This window comes from Pinus tabuliformis, chromosome 8, assembly GCF_031772625.1.
Source record: "Pinus tabuliformis cultivar Carrire ecotype Pingquan chromosome 8, CPIR1, whole genome shotgun sequence".
NCBI lineage: Eukaryota > Viridiplantae > Streptophyta > Pinopsida > Pinales > Pinaceae > Pinus > Pinus tabuliformis.
The window spans coordinates 1,429,636,114-1,429,656,778 of record NC_142294.1 but is presented as its reverse complement, the minus strand read 5'-3'; the positions used below and the strand labels follow the sequence as shown (position 1 = coordinate 1,429,656,778).

The 20,665-nt window shown below is 36.0% G+C and overlaps 1 protein-coding gene across 1 annotated transcript; it reads left to right on the top strand.

Moving 5' to 3' along the window:
* Window positions 1-362: 362 nt before the first annotated feature.
* On the top strand, window positions 363-1,220 carry LOC149241023 (pathogenesis-related protein 1A-like). Its single transcript, XM_089367416.1, has one exon. It carries the CDS (start codon window positions 496-498, stop codon window positions 976-978), a length of 483 nt encoding a protein of 160 aa, XP_089223542.1. The 5' UTR covers window positions 363-495; the 3' UTR covers window positions 979-1,220.
* Window positions 1,221-20,665: the final 19,445 nt, after the last annotated feature.

Genomic DNA, 20,665 nt, shown 5'->3' with positions numbered 1-20,665 from the left:
ATTGGATTTGATAGACACCTTTACCTATATCACGATTCACACCGTTATTTACTAGTCAAATACAACTAAAACATTTTTCCCCTGTCAATATTCTATGATAAAATGATAGAACTTGGAGCAGAAGAAACTGTAAAATTTGAGATATTCAATGAAAGTCTGCCTCTCAAACAGCCGTGTCAAAACCGATAACAATGCGGAAGCGGGTCCAACATCTCCATGTTTCGCTATCCTTCACTTGCAAAATTTACGGGGAATTCTCTGATGAGATTCATGTCAGTCAAGGCTCGGCGTTCTTCTAGATTGAGATAAATGAAGACTAACTCATACCATACATCCTCCCCACATTTTCCTCCATATTGTAGAAGCGATCTGTGGTTGAGAATTGCTATAAATATACATAACCGCTTGCTTGTTTTCACATATTGAATTGAGTGAGCGGCGAGTGATTTCATTCTTTCTTTTGGGATTGAAAGTTATTCACTTAGTTTGTTCAATATGAAGTGGTTTTTCAAGTATGCCGTTTTTCTGCAAATAGCATGCTACTGCTTGGTAGGGCAAGGGCAAGATGTGCAACAGCAATTCTTATCTCCTCACAATGACGCCAGAGCCCAAGTGGGTGTCGAGGCTCTCGCATGGGACGATACCGTCGCGGCCTACGCACAAAATTATGCAAACCAGCGCATAGGAGACTGCGCTCTGCAGCACTCTGGTGGTCAATATGGAGAAAATCTTTTCGAGGGTTACGGAATAACAGATCCAGTGGGAGGTGCCGTGACGGCCTGGGTTAATGAGAAGCAAGATTACGATTACACTTCTAATACCTGCGCTGAAGGTAAAGTATGTGGGCACTATACTCAGGTGGTGTGGAGAGATTCCAAGAGGCTCGGCTGCGCTCAAGCTCAATGCAACAACGGCTGGATATTCGTTATCTGCAACTACGATCCGCCTGGGAACTATGTAGGGCAGAAACCATACTGAATTCTGATATCCCGACATATCATATCGTCTTAGTTTTCGTTAATTTCCTTCTAATATTTGTCGTTACTGTATCTCTTCAACGTATGTGTACGTTGACGATGCTCGTAAGTAAATAATTGTTGTCTTTCCCCATGACAACAAACGCCCTATCCTGGAGGTAGCTTGATATGGGGTTTAACTGTAAGTTTGGTTGGGTGTAAGTTTGGTTGGGTGAAATCTATGAGATGGAAGTTCAAATTTAATTGAATATATGACCTGCTGGATGTCTCGGCTTTTGTTAAATCATAAATTAATTACTATTATGTACAGCTTGCAGACTGTTACACATAGCCTAGATTTATAGTTACAGGAGTTGAATTTCATCTTGAGTTTCATCAAGATAACTAAAAAAACCTTGTTTCAAAACAGCATAAATCGTTTGTATTTGGTTCTTAGATTACAAGGTACGATATACTGTTTTTATGTTTTTATTGACATGCGTAGATAAATAGTATATGTTCTTGATTATAAGGGAGTACATATTGTTTTTATCGTTTCGGGGAGTTCGCAGATAAGTATTAGATTAACACGTGTGAATATGGTCTTAGCTCTTATTATCGTGTGTTTTGTTTTCTTTGTTTTTTAATGAGTTAAAGGTGATTTTCACTTTGAATTATAATTTATATATTGGATTAAAACGTGTGAGGATATGGTCTTAGCTATTATTAGAGTGTTTTGTTTTATTTGTTGGTTATTTTTTTCACTGATGAGTTAAGGGTAATTTGAATTTTGAATTACCATTTATATATATATATATATATATATAATTTTATAATGCGGTGATTTTTAGAATAATTATTTTATTTTATTTTATAATAAATATTATTAATTAATAAAATTAGATTAGTATTTTAAATTGCATAATATGTTTTTTTTATAATATATTATTTTTGGATAAGTTGTTTGTATTCAAACATGTTTCACTTTTAAATTGAGGAAGACATCTAAGCCTTCAAAATCACTAGAGATCTTATTATTGGATTTTTGCCAACATAATTTGAAACATGTGACCTTTACTTGACTCAACAATACATCAAATCACCATCTATTTTAAACCCATAGACTTTACAATATAATTTTTAATTTTTAATTTTTAATTTTTAATTTTTAATTTTTAATTTTATGTATTGCATAATATAATTATTTAACAATATAGTTTTTAATTTTATTTATATTTAAGCCCACAGGGCTTTGGATTGACGATGAATGAGTGCACTGTTAAGACACTCCTTGTGATAGGTCACTAGTTTAAAGAGTGCTTGCCTACCAAAAATAAAATAAAATAATATATATTTAAATATGAATTGATAATTTATAATTTTATAATTCTAATTCTAATATTATTAAATGTTTAAATCAATTTAGTCATATTTTAATATTATTAATAAATATGATTATAAATATATAAACTAATAATAATAATCTCGTTAATAATTTAATTAAAATTAATTTATATATAAATTTTTAATCTGAAAAGTTTATATCTATATTATGGATTACAAAAGTCTTAAATCTAAAATTAATTTAATTTAAAATTTTCTTTTTATTACATTATAAATTATAAACTACAGAGAAATTAATTAAAATTATTTTAGTTTAATATTTTCTTTCTTTTATATAATAGATCAATCTATATTTATATATTAAAAAATGATTTTTAATATGAACACGGTACTTATTTTTGTGTTGCCATTTGTTGCTAAAGTATATATAGATTTACCAATCATAATTTTTTAAATTCGAATATATAGTTTGTTATTTGAAAGAACAATTTTTTAACCATAAAATATATTATAAAAATAATTGTAAATTTATATTTTATATATATTTTTATTTATATTAACTTTTTCTACATATTATTTATTTATATAAATAATAAAAATCAATTTTATATTCAATAATTATTAAAATAAATCAATTAAATATAAATAATATTAATAAATATTTAATTATTCATTAATAATCATCTTATCTAACCATTTCATATAAATTAAATCAAAATTAAATATTTCCACTATTAAATATAACCAATTAATAGATATTCACTTTTGTATTAATAATAATTTTAAGGTATTCATTCATGGATGGTTTACGATTGTGTTATTGACGGAGCGATGGCAGGATTTCTTGAGTTTAGGGTTTCAGTAGACAGGTTTGATGCCGCCGCCGCCCCCAGACAACTTCTGAATACTGAATCGGCTCTGAGCCCAGCAGCGGGAGTCACAGAGCTCGAGGCTACCCACGGGATCTGGTCTGGTTTACCTGATGAAAAGAAGAAAATGGATTCGAACCAAGGTAAACGATGCTGGAGGGCTTCCCCCCACACTGGTCTCGGATCATTATCCACAGGATGGCCCTGGCCCCTCTTCAATGTCCGGGGATATATTTCTCAAAATAACCGATCCACACTGTTACATATGGATGCGTCCTCCTACGCGGATGTTTGGCCCTGCGTCTGCGAAAATGGGGAACAGAACCCTGTACTTCTGCCCCAAACAGATATACCGCACCCTATGATCGGCACCAGTTTCTTGAGCAAAGGAGCGTCCTTCAGCAAAAATGGCGCTTACGGGAAGGAAAAACGCAGCATGTATTCAAGAGATCGATCCTGTAGAGAGACGATGGCGAACCCTAGCTCCGCCGTCTCATTGCCCTTGGCCGCCGTCGGCTACTGGATCGCTCTGAGCATGAATAAGTTCGAAGGATCGGGGCAAAGACCAAAGGGCTGTCTCTTAACAGCAGATCCGCATCCGCCCCTGCTCCTGAGACAAATACAGGATTCGAAAACATATCAGGACATTGGCCCACCCTCTCCACAGATTGAATGGGGAAAAAGGCATACAGAATCTTCCCCATCTTCCACATCATTCCAGATTCAAATCAGACTCCTTAGCGGCAAAACCATGCTACAATGGGTAAGAGCGACGGATCTAGTGCTAGACCTCAAGCTGGCTCTGGAGATCAAGTTGGGGACTCCCTCTGCAGCATATCGACTTCTCCACGCAGGTAAACAGCTTGAGGATCTCAACCCCCTGTCTTTTTACAGCATCCAGAGAAATTCCTCCATAGAACTCATCCTGCGTTTAAGAGGAGGCGCTGCAGGACAGTCATCCTCAGCTAAGGCTTTTTCTTACAAGGATGCTGTCCATGCTAAGACTCCAAAGAAAACAGATCCACCTGCTCAAGCTCCTAAGCCTTTCCTGGTGGACAAACTGGAGGAAACCCCCTCCATAGAAATAAAGCATCCATCGCTGGATGAGCAAACCCAACATTTTGCGGATCAAGGCCTTATATGCAGGTTTAATGGGCTATGGCCCCGCACAGCAGACCTCTACCAATGGATCCACTCTAACTGGACCAATAACTGCAAGGTTCTGCTATGCTCAAAAGGATTTTTTATCGTAGTGTTTGCCTTTGAGACGGATTATCAAAAAGCCTTAACTGGTGGCCCATGGTTTTGGGGTACCGCTGGCTTATTCCTCACTCCTTGGTTCCAAGAGTTCGATCCATCCACAGCAGTCATCACCAAGCTTCCCATCTGGGTCAGACTTCCAAACCTCCCAGCAAATCTTTGGCATTTTGCAGTACTTCAAGGTATCGGCAACACTCTAGGCAGGCTTTTAGACACTGACGTCTATAGAGGGGAAAAGGGCTTATACACTTATGCCAGGATATGTGTAGAAATAGATATCAGCAAAGGTCTCCCGGACCAGATCAATCTCAAAATAGGAGATTTCCACTGGACTCAGACTCTGGACTACGAGAACACAGCCTTCCGATGCCGCAACTGTCATCTTACAGGCCACCTTCAGAGTTCTTGTCCCACGATGCCAGCCCAAAAGAAGAAAGCCAACACTAAGCAGAAATCCAAAAGCTGGAAGCCTCATGATCCTCCTCCCATGGATGATTTTGATTTCAGCTCAGATGAAGAGGAAGAGATCAAGGAAGGTGAGGCAGCTGCGCCGGAACCGGATCCGTCCTTGGCTGATCCAACAGTTGCGTCCGTCACACCAGCCTCTCAGAAAAGGATCCATGAAACCTCATCCTCGGACTCGGACAAGGAGACATCTCCGTCGGCGCATCTCAGCTTGCAAATCACGCCAGCTCAGCAAAACCCCCCTGAGTGGGTCAAAGTTGGCAAAAAGAAAGGGAAAAAATGCAGAATAGTGGATTCCGCACATGATGGGTAGATTCCTCTGCTCTGTTCCTGCTCCTCTATTCCTTCTGTTTCTTCTTGTTTAGCTTTTTTCTCTACTCTTTCTCTCTTAGGAGCCGAGGTGGACAACCAATCCTTTCCGGCTGCCTTTGTTCTTGTTTCTCCTGGTTGTAATCCCGCATTGTACCATACGTTTTCTTAATAGAATTAGTTTTTTACCGAGAAAAAAAATAATAATAATTTTAAGGTTAACAATAATCTTTAAATATATAAATATTTATACGGTCTTATATTCATTAAATATGGAAAAAAATGAAACTACAACGACAATTGAAGGATTTTATTATTAGTTGTAAATGTATTTGGTTACACTGCATAAAGATTGAATGAATTTTAATAAACCACTCAAAAATTTAACAACCACTCAAACGCAATCATCATTCATTAAATAGAGAAACTATATTTTGGTAATTATTTTTTTGGGTGATATATTTAACATATTGATATTTATATCGAGTAACTCAACATTAATTATAGTATTGGAGCACTACCACACAAGCGCAACCATCATTCATTAAATAGAGAAACTATATTTTCGGTAATTATTTTTTGGGTGATATATTTAACATATTGATATTTATATGGAGTAACTCAACATTAATTTTAGTATTGGAGCACTACCACTCAAACGCAACTATCATTCATTAAATAGAGAAGGTATATTTTCGGTAATTATTTTTTTGGGTGATATATTTAACATATTGATATTTATATGGAGTAACTCAACATTAATTTTAGTATTGGAGCACTATCCAATATCAAAGCAAATTTAGAAAGTCATCCAAATTGTATATTGCTTCTTACACGTCACTATTATTAAATATTAATATTAATATTAATGTTAATATTGATATGGATTCTCAACATTAATAAAATTGGTATTTAAGGAAAGTTTCAACAAATTTATTATTTTATGGTATCCCTCTCCGTTTTAATCCGATCATTAATAGCGTGAACAACGTAAACCACGACACGACTGCCGGAATATGACTCCCTTCGTTTTGTAAGCCTTACTCATGGCCTGTTTGACAATTTCGTGATTGTTTTTTGAAACATTATTCCTAATCTTCAGAGACGACGAAGTTGTATATTAACTATGGGTAATATGCATGGAATATCTAGATAATTTTGAAGGTTAAATACAAGTGGTATAATACATACATTCCATATAAAATCTTCTCGAATAATTATAATTTTTAGGTACATTTTGGTGGTTAAGATTTTTTTATTTATAAAAAATATTATATATTTATATCCCGTGTAAAGTACTTTTTTTTGGGTAGATATTGGTATTCAAATTATTAAGTGGACAAAAGTCTCTTAGCTCACAAACCAGAGGATATTAAACATAAATTTGAATTCTAGGTTAGTTATGATTTTAAAATTACATTATTATCATTATTACAGGGTAACATTTAACATTAATATATTCATTATCATTTATAATTCAAAAAAAAATGTCTATCCCTGTTACCGTTCAAATAACTTTAATTCTAGTTTAAAAATAAAATTTTGTACAACACTTCACATATATGTTTGTGCAACTAATACAATTTTAAAATTCTTGAGTACAACTCATTCTAACTTGTACCCCATTTTCTAAATAGACATATCATGAACTAAACATAACATTCAAGCATTCCATTACACTATAAATAAAGGTATTGATCATAAAGTTATCTTCAAAATTATTTATACAACATGTTCTAGAAGTTAGATGTTCCACCGAATTGTAATATCTATTGTACAATTATCTCATCACAAGTTACCTAGTCCACAAGGACATAGAAACTCTTGCAAGTAATTAGAATTGACATATATAATCCAATATCGAAAAAAATACAATGACATGACTCAAACGTATCCAACCACCTACTTCTTTGTGTCATTACTCTACACAACCCAAGGGATAAGATTTGATTTCCTCCAATATTGTCCCCTATACAACCTCCATCCCATTTAGGCATGTACTATAGACCTATCAAGAATATTTCAGCTATAGACTTTAGGAAATTAGTTGCAAGAAGAGTTCTTGCAACCACCATAAGACATGCTCCTTGAATAATTTCTGAATACAAATCATTGATAAACATAAAATCGTCATTCTCCACATAAATTCAAGTTTCAAGAAGATGTATCCAATCTCCTTTATGTATATCTAGTTTTTCCTATCACTAAATATATATTTTCTTCACTTTCTGCAATTACAAAAGTATTTTCTGAAAGTTTTTTCTTATTCCACTTCAAATTCATTTTCCTTCTTCTCTCCTACTTCATTTCTCTCATTGTTCTCAAATATGATTATATTGAGCTTGTGCTATCATAAGTGACATGGATATCACATTTACCTCTTACATAATAGTATTTTGCGTCATAGTTTAATAACTAGATGAGATGACTCTTCCACCACCCTCACACATGCATCTAATGATTGGGCTTGTTAATTCAACGAAGATTTATGGAAAATGACATGGGATTATATCTAGGTTGGATATCCCCTTAGAACCCCCTTTCCCCTCTCCTCTAGAATAAAATGCAATTTTGGCTTCATTCATGCCGTTCTCTATTTGATAATGTATTTCATTTTCCTTATTTTAATGAACAATGTTTACATTTGCATCACATAAACATCAACAATTTATCAAATATACAAATATGCTATTATATGTTGGACATTAAAGCTGAGATGTTGCAAAATCACTTTAATGATTAACAACAATGCTATTCAAATATAATACCTGACCTATATGAAATATATTACCTAACTTATATAAAATAAAGTTGTAAATTATATATTGGTTTGTGTGTGTGTGTGAATGTAAATGTTTTGGTTTGTAAATACAAATAGGTTTTCTCGTGAATCCACTATCAAATCTCTCAAATTAGGCATATGTTGGTGTCAGTATTTTATTTTATAAATATATAGTCTTGCATTGTACTCCAATCTCTCCATATAGCCCCAAATGTATTAAAAGGATTATAAATATCATATTGTGATATAATTCTAATAACTTGTAAAAAACATAGTAATAATGTAAAATATTGTACCAGTATCTTCATAATCCATATTTTCATCCAAATGTTGCTACCAATTTAGAATACCTTCTTTTGATAGTTTTTTGGGAAGAAATATATGTGCACGAACAAATTTGGGTAGTTGGTGTTTTTATCCAAATTTATAAAGAGAACAAAATGAAATAAAAAATAAAATCCAAAAACGAACATAAAATGAAAATTTTATTCAATTAATAAATGAAAAATTCCAAAATGGTTTACATGAAGAATAAAAGAAAACTAGCTTGAATAACGGTAACTTATCTATGAGAAGAGATGTGACAACTACCTGCCTTCCTAAACTTTGTCACAATGAGGCAATGAGACCTCTTTGTCATGAAGAAACAATGATAAACCCTTAACATCCAAAACCATAACCCTACAATATGAAGCGCCAACGGATTATGGACCTCAATGAGGTAAGTTGGAACACAACTTCTTGGGGTCATAACTTTGGCATATGATCTTCGATTAGCGTGCACGATAATCCATTGGAAAGGTCTATCCAAGGAGTATGACTTCTAAATTTCAAACATTCCATGACTATCATCAAACCATTTTCCAAAAAAAAATGTTTAGGGCATCAAAAGAGCTTTGAAAGTTCAAGATGTGAAAACTACCAGAACTAGAAAACTAACAAAGTAAGAAAATTGTGTTGTGAGCCAGAGGAATAGGTGGGTGGTCACAAATATACACCTCAATAACTTTCCATTTATGTATGATATGAAACATCAAATCCTCTTCTATAATGATTAGAATATTAAGAAAACATATTTTGCATGTTTATCATATTCTTCATGGAACAATGAATCTAACCATATAAAAGACCTACAAATAAATAATGTTAATGTTAAGTGAAACATATTCCAAATCATGTTTTTGTGCTTACAAGTATATAACTAAAACATGGACAATTATTTCTATTCATTATCCCCATTATCCACTTAGACTATATAATAAACTATTGTAATCTAATTTTAACAGGTCAAGCTCAACCCCCTGATTATAAAATATACGTACAATCTCATAGAACTCATGGGTAAAATGAAATGTGAACCATGATAACCCTCTTTGGATCATTTTGAATTATTTACAATTGGCAATAAAAGTTAGCTAGAGATAAACATAACACATTTGAATATTCTTGAGAATTTGTGTCATGAACAATCACTTTGCAACCTACGGGAAGTTCCATAAACAACCTGCCTTGAATTTTTCTTTGAATATTTCGTATACACCACTGTCAAAATGCGCAAAAGGATATATTAATTCAAAAATAATCATAGAAATATTAGACAATGCTTACACCTCATGTATGTTATAGAGTCCTATTTAATAATTTCTTTCTATGCTTAACACGAATCAACAAAATTTTAAATATCTTGATTAGGTGTCACTTTATGATAGTATATCCATGCCATGAAATATATCCACAGGTTTGAAATTACTCTTGTGATCCTATAGAGGATATGTTTTCAAAGTTGGAAGTAGAAGTTAAAGATATATATCATAATGTGAGACCCCTCGTGCATCCTTAACCAATAAGCTTGGGCTATTAAGAGAATAGGGGATATTAGGGGATTAAGAAGAAAAAGAGAAGGATCCTAAGAGAAAATTTTAAAAATATCAAGCCAATTTAAGCGAAATGAACCATTCATGGTCCATGTTCAGAATTGAAGCAAAATTTGACATCAAATCATATCAAGGTAATATTGACACTCTAAAGTTAAATAATTTGTTGTAGAAATTAGAATTTTATTTCAATGTTCATCATATAGAGGAACAACAAAATATTTCATTTTCATAGCTAGAATTAGGCGACCATGCCCTAACCTAGTGGAGAAGTCACATGAAGACCTTGGGGTTGGAGGAATGTACTCCAATGAATAAGTTGGAGTACTTTAAAAACCCCATAATCTCATAATTTTACCCTCTTGGGTATGTAGATGACAATTGGATTTAGTGGAACTACTTTAGGTAAAATTAAGTGCAAAGTGTACAAGAGTACACTAGAAAATTTAGAAACATGGCCATGGTGTTGGGTAACTCCTCAAATAACCCAAATATATTCCTCAAGTATATGGGGGTCTACATAGACACCTACGGAAGCAAGTGACTCTTTTAAATCCCAAATTAGTAGATGTGAAGTGTGTATAGTCAAAGTACTTGGAGAACATAGGCCAAAAGAAAGGGTAAATGAATGGATCGAAGCCAAAGGAGCACCAAGAAACTTCTAAAGAGACGAAGAAGAAGTGGGAATGGAAAAATATAAAAAGAAAACAACCAAAACACACCAGTGCAATGATCGCAGTAACCACTACAACCACTATAACATTGATGCTTATATAGATGAGAAGTGTTGACGTTGCATATAAATTTTCCATAGAATAACAAAAAACAATATAATAAGAGGAAGAAACTCATGGCCACTAATTCAAGAAACCAAGTGTTGGGGCATGTAATTGGCATCTTTTTGCATCCATTTTCATATCTTTTCTTTACACTTGTTCACTCATAAGGCCATACTTTATCACTATAACAACCATTATCAACCTAAGTATGTATCCTTTCATATATCATCCTTATGATCTAATTCTATTTGTAACCTAGCAGGAGAACTACCACTTTATTTTATTCTTATCATAAAACTAAAAATTGGGTTGTTACAAGGTATGTGGTTTGTTGAGATGTTGTTGCAGGATTACACTTTCCAATTTTTCATTACCAAGGACAGGATACAAACCCACTAAATGTTGTTTTTACATGCGAGACATATTTTGTATATGACGACCTCCTTTAATCAGACCAACTTGGAAAAGTATTTGGTCAAAGTGAGTTCAACCACCAAAGGAAATGTTTGTGGAGAGTGTAGCTAAACTAGTTAGGATTTTCCATAGATAAATTATTGTAATTTGGAAAAGTTGTTACAACATTTTCCCAACCTCGAAAATTGTTATCAAATTGTTAAGATGTATTCTTGATCAAGATCAGATGAGAATCGAGAGATTCTCACAATGATCTTATCATTGTAATCTGAAATTATAAAGAGGTGTGATCTTTGGTCACTCGAGACAGATAGACATAGAGACATATAGAGAATAAGGGAGAGGGGGAGAGCACTCGCATTGTAATCTTGTATGTTTCATTAATGAAAATATCAACCATTCATGCTGTCACACCATTCTGTTGACTAGCTTTTGTGTTGTGTAGTGTTTTGGCTTCTGCTAGGAAGGAAGGACACCCCTTCTTAATAGGGATCATGATATGAATGTAAACAGGAACGTAAAAAATTATAGATATTATCATAAACATAAAGATGTAGCAAAAAACCACTTCATTTAATTAATAGAAAAATATTGATCTATGCTTACAAACAAAATGGAAATAAGATAGCTCAGGCTTTCGTAGCTTATCTCTGAGAAGAGATGTGTTGGCTACATGCCTCTCAACTATGTTACAATGAGGCTCAAAGGTCTATTTATTGTTGGAAAACATGAGAAAACCATAAGCAACCAAAAACCTAACGCCAAGAGATGTAACACCAAGAGTTTGTGGGCCCTATTTGGGTTAGTTGGGTAGCCAACATCCTCGGGTTGTAACTTGGTCATATTATCTCCATTTGGAATGTACGATACCTTGCTGGAAAGGTCATGCCGAGTACTACGAGTTTAACCATAGTCCCTTGCATATGGTAATGGGCCTACCACAGACCCAAAAAAAACACCGTTTAGGGTGTCAAAACTACTCAAGAAGTTCAGGACTTGAAAATCCACTACAAATAGTAAATGGTGAAATGAAAAAGGAACACACATGAAAATGATTGGGGGGTCTAGGTGGAATAGACGAGTGGCCACCAATATCTACCTAGATAATTCCTACCCCCTTAGGAAGCAATAGTTTCCATTGCGTGTAGAGCCTACATGGGGTGAGGAAATTTCTATTGAACCTTGCCCTCGTGAACAACTTGCCCTGGTGTAGGAGTTGACCTACTTTGACAACTCGATATGACTATACCCTCTGTTGGCAAGTGTTCTTGATCTGTGTGTCCATGATTTGACTAGTTTTGGCATGTTCCATGTAGTCTAGGTTGAGCTCTGTTGGTGTGAGTTGTTCTGCAATGTCAGATGTGTCCAACAATGGTGGAAAGTATGGACGAAGGAAATCTACATTGAACACTTGGTGAAGACCAAGGAATGGTGGGATTATGAGCTTGAATGCATTATCATCGATGACCTTGGTGATGGTGTATGGCCCATATTGGAGAAAGAGAAGGTTACAATGGGGTTCAAAAAGGCACTCCTTCTACAAATGTAGCCAAACTTTGTCATCGACCTGGAACATGTGCGACACTTGATGCTAATCATGGTGTTGCTTGTACTTAGCATTGGCTTTGTCCAATATATCATGGACCTATTGGTAGATGTGTTGAATGCACTCAATGAAGTTTTTATCCCTTTCAGCTTCAGACTAAATGTGAGCCGAATCTACTTGAGTGGCTACAAATGGTATGGCCACATCAATGGGGCATAATGGCTGAAATTCTATCCCTACATGAAAGGGGCTATGGAGTTTTTAGGTGTGGAGTGCCCTATTGTAGTTTTGTTGGACATAGGGGAGACTTTCATCCCACGTGCGTGGATGCCTTGAGCTGTACATAAGTAGAATGTGTAAGATCATCCTGTTGACAACCTTTTTTTGGCCATTATTTTGGGAATGGAAACCCATGGACTTAGTAAGTTTTCTATCCAACATTGACCAGAGACTTGATGAAAATTCACTCAAGAATCCGTTGTCCCAATCTGAGACAATGGACTTTGGGATCCCAAACTCTACCCACACTTGCTCAAATAAGAGCTTAGCAGTAGCCTCTATTGTGATACTCTTCTTATAGGCCGCCATGATGGCCATCTTAGAGAATCTGTCGATGACCACAAAAACACAATTGTTTTTGCCCTTAGTAGAAGGAAGACCTGACATGTAATCCATGGAGACAGATTCACAAGACCGAATAGGAGTAGGTGTAGGAGTATAAAAGCCTTGGTTCTTGATGGTTGGTTTGGCAATGGCACAAGAAGTGCATAATCTAATGTAATTTCTAACATTCTGACGAAGTTTCGGCCAATAAAAATACTTCTGCAATACTCTCACAGTTTTCTTTAATCCAAAATGTCTAGCGCTTCAATTATAGTTCACCTCCTAAATAATATTGGCATGCTAACTTGAAGGAAAACATGTGTCCCAAGTTGCATAACAGTGCATCTTGAAGGTGAAAATTTGGAACCTTCTTCCCTTCTAGGAGTGTCTGGTATATGCTGCCAAATTTTGGATTGGTCTTGTAAAGATGCAGCCACCCCGATGTCTCATACCCATAGGTGTTGAGCATAGTGATCAACGCCATGACTAGTGGTCGACTGAGGCAATCATCGATGTTATTGGTGTTTCCCTTCTTATACTTAATGTTCAAATGGAACTATTGCAGATAGGTGGACCCATTTTGGATGGCGGTCATTCTGCAACTTCCCTTGTGTCTGTATGAACTATAGAGGCTGGTGGTCTCTGTGGATGAATGTTTCCTTCCCCATAATGTAATGCTTCCATTGACGGCAAACCTACATAATGGAATACATTTCTTTGTCATAAGTGTGGTACTTTAATACTATGTTTGAAAGTGTCTCACTATGGTAAGCCATTAGATGCCCATGCTAGGTAAGAATTGCACCAATAGCATAGTTAGAGACATTTGTCTCATTCTCAAATGGTTGTTGCAGGTCTGGTAATGTGAGCACTGGTGCAGAATAGAGGCGATTCTTCAACTTGCAGAATGTCTTTTTTTTGGTTTCCAACCAAAAAAAAAATTCTTTCACTCCGCACTTCGTGACTTGACTTAAATTCCAAGTGATATGAGAGAACCCCAACATGAACCTATAGTAGAAATTTCCAAGACCCAAAACGCTGCAGAGACCTATTAGAGTGGTTGGGGCTAGCCAATCTAGAATGACTTGTATCTTGGAAGGGTCCACATGTACGCCGTGCTCATCAATGATGTATCCCAGATATTGAACCTAGGTCAGGCCAAAGGTGCATTTCTCCAGTTTAGTACATAGATTTTTCATTTATCCAATTTAGTGCATAGCTTTTGTTGTCGTAGGGTTTTAAGGACCTATTGAATATGATGGAGGTGCTCTCCTGAACTCTGGCTAAAGATCAAGATGTCATCTAAATACGCCACCATGAATGCATTGGTGAAGGGTCACAAGATGTTTTCCATCAGTCTCATGAAGGTTTTAGGGGTGTTCATCAATCCGAATGACATGACCAACCATTCGAAAAGGCCCTCCTTGGATTTGAAAGCAGTCTTCCAAACATCGAAGGGTTTCTCCAATTTAGTACATAGATTTTGCATTTATCCAATTTAGTGCATAGCTTTTGTTGTCGTAGGGTTTTAAGGACCTATTGAATATGATGGAGGTGCTCTCCTGAACTCTGGTTGAAGATCAAGATGTCATCTAAATACGCCACCATGAATGCATTGGTGAAGGGTCACAAGATGTTGTCCATCAGTCTCATGAAGGTTTTAGGGGTGTTCATCAATCCGAATGACATGACCAACCATTCAAAAAGGCCCTCCTTGGATTTGAAAGCAGTCTTCCAAACATCGAAGGGTTCGATAGGCACCTGGTGATAACCTGAATTCAAGTAAATCTTGCTGAAATATATGGCCCCTTTGAGCTAGTCTAGAAGGTCATTAATACGCAAGATTGGGTACCTATTCTAGAGAGTGATCTTGTTCAGTGCCTGATAGTCAATACAGAGCCTCCTAATCCCATCTTTCCTCTGTACCAATACAATCGTGCTCCCACAAGGTAATGAGCTTGGCCTGATGTTCCGTTTCTACAATAGTTCCTGAATCTGCCTCTTGATCTCATCGTTCTCCACAATAGAGCATCGATAGATCAGTCCATTGGACAGTGGTGTGCCCAGGGTCATATCGATGGAGTGCCTAACCTGATAGTGTAGAGGTAACCTTGTGGGCGAGGTGAAACTATCGTTGTACTCGTCCACGACTTTGTCCATATGTTATTTTTGTGTAGAGGAGCCCTGCCTAGAATCCGTGGCCACAACCTTCTTCTTGCCCTAGGGGAAACTCACAAGGACAACAAATTTTCTGATCTAGGAAACGGTCTTACTGCATTTCTTTGTAGTGATCAAAGAGATGGCGGTAGGCTGGGCTACTTCTGGTATCCTGTACAACTTATTAGCCAAAGTAATAACCATAGAGCAAGGTCTAGATTCATATACAACATGTTGCTTCCAAAAGCATGGTTTTTCTAAAAATAGATCACAAACTTCAAGAGGAGCAACATCAAAAAATACCTTATCCGTGAAGGGCTTGATGTTGTAGGGAAGGTGACACTGCTGGCTGACATGAAGGTCTCATCCTTGGCGAAGACACCCAATGGTGTATGTTTATGGATGTGCTATAGCATTTAGGCCTAGCCGCTTCATTACCTCTTCTAAAATTAGGTTCTTTTTTCTCCCGCTATCGACAATGAACTGTAACAGAGGATTCCCCCTCCTATGGATCTTCAGGATCAATCTTCTAGATCTTGGTTGTGGCCACAGTGGCACTGGCCTCTGCATCAATGATCTACCTCCATTTGTCAATTTCCTTATCAAGTTCTAATTCAAAGTCAGAACTTGCGTCTGATTCGAAATCCTTCACCTTGACTACCAGTGGCTACTTAGCTAGACACTCACTTATATTGTGAGTGGAGCTCTTTACGAACTTGCACCATTTTCTCGTGTCCTTCTTCGTCTTCATGGTGTTGTTCTTTGTCTGCAGCTTTGGTGGGCTGTGCTGGGCAGCGCCGCTTTGGGTTGGTGCTTTGTTTTATGGTTTGGGTTTTCCTTTTCCTTGCTTTAGATTTGCAGATCCAAAGTCCCACTTCTTATGTTTAAACTTCTTCTCAACCTTGCAGCATACCGATAGTCGTGATGAGTGAGGAAATATCTAGGAACTCCATCTTGTCCTGGATGTACTTTTGTAGACAGTCATGGTACTTGAGCACCAAATGTCGCTTAGTATCATTGACACCTAGCTTCGTGGAAAGGGTATGGAAAATATTTGTGAACTCTCACACATCTTGGTCCCTTCCCTACCATATCATGGTCCACTTTATGTATATGTCTTCATAGATCTCGACAAGGTAATATTGTTCCTTGATGGCATCTCAAAAAGAATTCCAAGTGGGTACAGTTGAAAACAGTGAGGTTTCACTCTTATCCTTTTGTTCACAGTAGGTTTCCCACCAATCCTTGGCATGTCAAGTGGTTTTGAGAAGTGCAAAGTTAATCTTTTCTTGATTGGAAAGGTCATGAACTAAAAAATATACTTCCAATAGATTTAACCATTTATCTATGGCGTCTACATCTATCAGGCCTTTGAATATGGGAGTATCAAAGTTAGCTTGTACCTTAAAAGGAGTGGCACCTGTAGAGTGGTTGTTTGATGAAGATGCATCACCTGTGGGTAGTTGTTGAAGGAGCTGGGCAAAGTTATCCATCATCGCATCCCTCTGTTGCTTGATGACTTACTCGAGCAACATTTTGAAAGGATTTCCTGCCCCCTCGTCCTTATTTTCTTTTTGCATGGGAGGTCATATGGTTTTGTGAGGCTAATCTTCCAATGGTTCAACCAGATCAAGCCCTAACTCCTTATACCCTCACCTTGTTGGGGACATGCAAAGAAAAATAGTGAAAGAGTAGATCGCTTTTATACCACTAATTTGAACTTAAACAAGAATGCAATAACTTTCATATATAATCATAAACACAGAGATGCAACATAAAAACACTCCATTTCATGAATATAAAAATATTGAACTATGCTTACAAACAAAATGGAAATAAGATAGCTCACGCAATGGTAGCTTATCTCAAAGAACAGATGTGGTAGCTACATGCCTCTCAACTATGTTACAATGAGACTCAAGGGCCTATTCATTATTGTAAAACATGATAAGACCCTAAGCAACCACAACCCTAATGCCAGGAGATGTAACACTAAGAGTTTGTGGGCCCTATTGTGGTTAGTTGGGTAGCCAAATTCCCAGGGTCATAACTTGGTCATATTATCTCCGTTTAGTGCGTACGATACCTTGTTGGAAAGGTCTTTCCGAGTACTATAGGTTTCACCATAGGCCCTTGCCTATTGCTATGGGCCTACTGTAGACCCCAAAAAAAATCCATTTAGGATGTCAAAACTACTCCAGAAGTTCAGGACCCGAAAAACTACTAAAAATAGTAAATGCTAAAATGAACAAGGAAACAGATGAAACTGATTGGGGGGGTCTAGGTAGAATAGGCAGGTGGACACCAATATCCACCTGAATGAGATCACTTCTTATGATAGTACTGTAGCTATTTCTTTTTATTTCCTCTCAGATATGATTAATGTATATTTTTTGTTATTTTCATTGTTACGGTTAATCTTGTTCATGATTTCATTTTGCAGAATTCTAACAGTTATATTGTATAATAGCATAGGTCCTCAATGAGTCCCTTTTTTAGTGTGATAGTTATTTAATTCATGTTACCATTTGATGTGTATTTATTTCATTTGAATGTGTGTTTAAACATTTGTTAAGTGAACGGTTTCTAGGAGTGTTAGTTATTTCTAAAAAACAGTGATTGTGACAGAGTGATGTTATTCTACATCATGTTTTTATTTCTTGAAAGTGTGGGCCAAATTTGACAGTGTAATAGCCAAAGTGTTTGATTTCTAAGAGTGTTATTAAAATATTTGAGTTTGGGATTCATTAGCACTAATAATTATTTGTTCTTGCGTATACTTTGCATGATAACCCTGAAATAATAAAATCTACGCAAATTAATAATTAATGTAAGAGTTAGATGCATTGCTCTGAATTAAAATAACAACTCCTCCACCCAACATTTTTTTGTTGTTACGAGGCCCCGACTACTAGAGGTGCATATGTAAGTTGTAGCGGCTACAACCACCCTACAAAATTTTTCCTTAGCTTTTCTTTGGAACCTCCCTACCAACCATCCTTAGCACCATGTCTTGCACTATCAAGTACTTAGGCCTCAGCTGATGTTGAGTGGTTTTCCAGCCTGCGCATGTTAGCCTGTTTGTCTCCATCTTGCAGGCCGACCTTCCAGACTTAGACTATTTATTGGCTCAGAGACTCCATGAGAAAATTGTGAAATTCTAAAGGGGAACTGGCCTTCCCTCCATAAATTTCACAAATCAGCTGGACAACTTGCTGGGCTCCAGAAGCTGTAACAGCCCAAAGTAAAAATAAAATTAATTTCGTAATTAAAATTAGAATCAACAAATAAGTACATACCTATATTACCTATGATCGATGTCTGCCAGATGACAACAATGTTTTGGGGACGACTCTCCACCCAACCATAGGCTCAATTGCGCAAGGCTTTGCTACAACTGGCCACCCCCCAGCCCTGAATCAACGTACTACTACCAGTGACTCCTAAGTCTTAGTACACCATTCTCCCAAGAGAATGAAAGATAGATTCTCGGAATGATGGAATGCAGGAATGCCTCTCATCTTCCTCATCATCTATTAAATATAACAACATTGGAAGGGGAACCACATGCACACACTCCATGTGTCTATATGCAACTTTCTTTTGATTTTTAGCTTTCTTGTTTTATTTCTTTACTTTTCTTTTGATTTTTAGCTTTCTGGTTTTATTTCCTTCTTTTTGATAGTTTTCTTGTTTTATTTCTATTTATTCTTATTTAGAGTGTTAGTATGGTTATTACTATTTTTATTTTTATTATTTTTATTTATTTTCTTGTATATATTTTTAATATCATTTATTATTTAACATTTATGATTTATTATCTTTATTATTTTTATTATTTATTATTAAGTGATTTATTTATTATTATTAATTATTATTTTTGCATTATTTATTATTTATTATTATTTTATTATTTATATTATTTATTATTTATATTATTTATTATTTATTATTTATATTATTTATTATTTATTATTTATTAACTTCATGTTGCCAACACCCTCTGCTGAACTAGTATAACCAGCAGGCATCGAAAGTCCCCAACACCCCGGGAAATCTCAAGGAATCTCTATCCTTTTTCCCACTTTCGGTACCACGCTAAGCCTGACCCGGTCTGTATCCTAGTCCAAGGCTGGCCCCAAGGCTCACGCCTGACTCAGACCTCATCTGCCCCAAGGCAGGCATCCGGTCCGGTACTCAATGACCCCGAGCATCTCGCAAGGCTGGCCCACTCCCTCCACAACTACTAAGGCGCACAGCCCCAGGCATCGAAGTCCTTTACAACCCTTCCAGACTTCGGCATCCCAATCCAATAACAAGCACCTAGCCTAGAACATCAGGCACTTGGCCTCCTCAAGATGGTCTCATAGCTCTTCAAGAGCTATCCATCAAGAGCTATACACATGACAAAGGAACCACTGGAATATGTAGTGTTGATTGAGTTTTGTCCCCAGCCCATATGGTGTTACGTATTCTCCCTCGTGCGTATGGGCTCGCACAAGATCATCAAATAAACCAGCTCTCTCGGCCCACTTGTGGAGTCTTGTGAATCATCACATCTCAACATGCATCCAATGCATTAACCATACCATCATAGTATCATAGGAAATAATCCACATGCCAACTCTTGCATGTCACCATGAGAACGTTCATCTTTGTTAAGCGCAGCATTATCACTAATAACGAACTGCATGCTCATGCATATCATAAATTTGTAGGCAATTATTGCATACTTATCCTTATGAATACCCTCGTAAGTTAGATCATCAATGTATTTGCATCAAAGACATATCATAACTTGACATAAATGAATCACATGTCAATAAGCCTCATAGCATCATAAATCTTAAGCCACATTTTGTACCCTAGTTGGTAGTAGACGTGTTTGTTGTAGTCAAGGTTGTGGATTCAAAACTAGTCATTCAACAAGTTAGAAAAGGCTTTTCAATAATCAGTTCGACTTCTTTCTACTAGGTAGTTGACCATTTACACCAATGGTATAATCATCTAAGTACATCGTTAAATTTCATATGAGTCTCATCATCTTGATTCTTAACCTCTCGTCATATATTCTTCCTTCCCCAAGGAAATTTTGGTGAAATTCATTGTTTAAGATATTACTAGTGATACCATCTTTACTGAATCATCTATCTCAAAATTAAAATCCTTTGATTTTACATCCATTTACCCTTTGGCTTACTGATTCCAATACCGTTGTAAACATTTTTTTTTCATCATGATTTAATTTTATATCATGCTTAATTTACTTGCACAAGGATTTGTTGATCCATGTTGACTTATTTAACA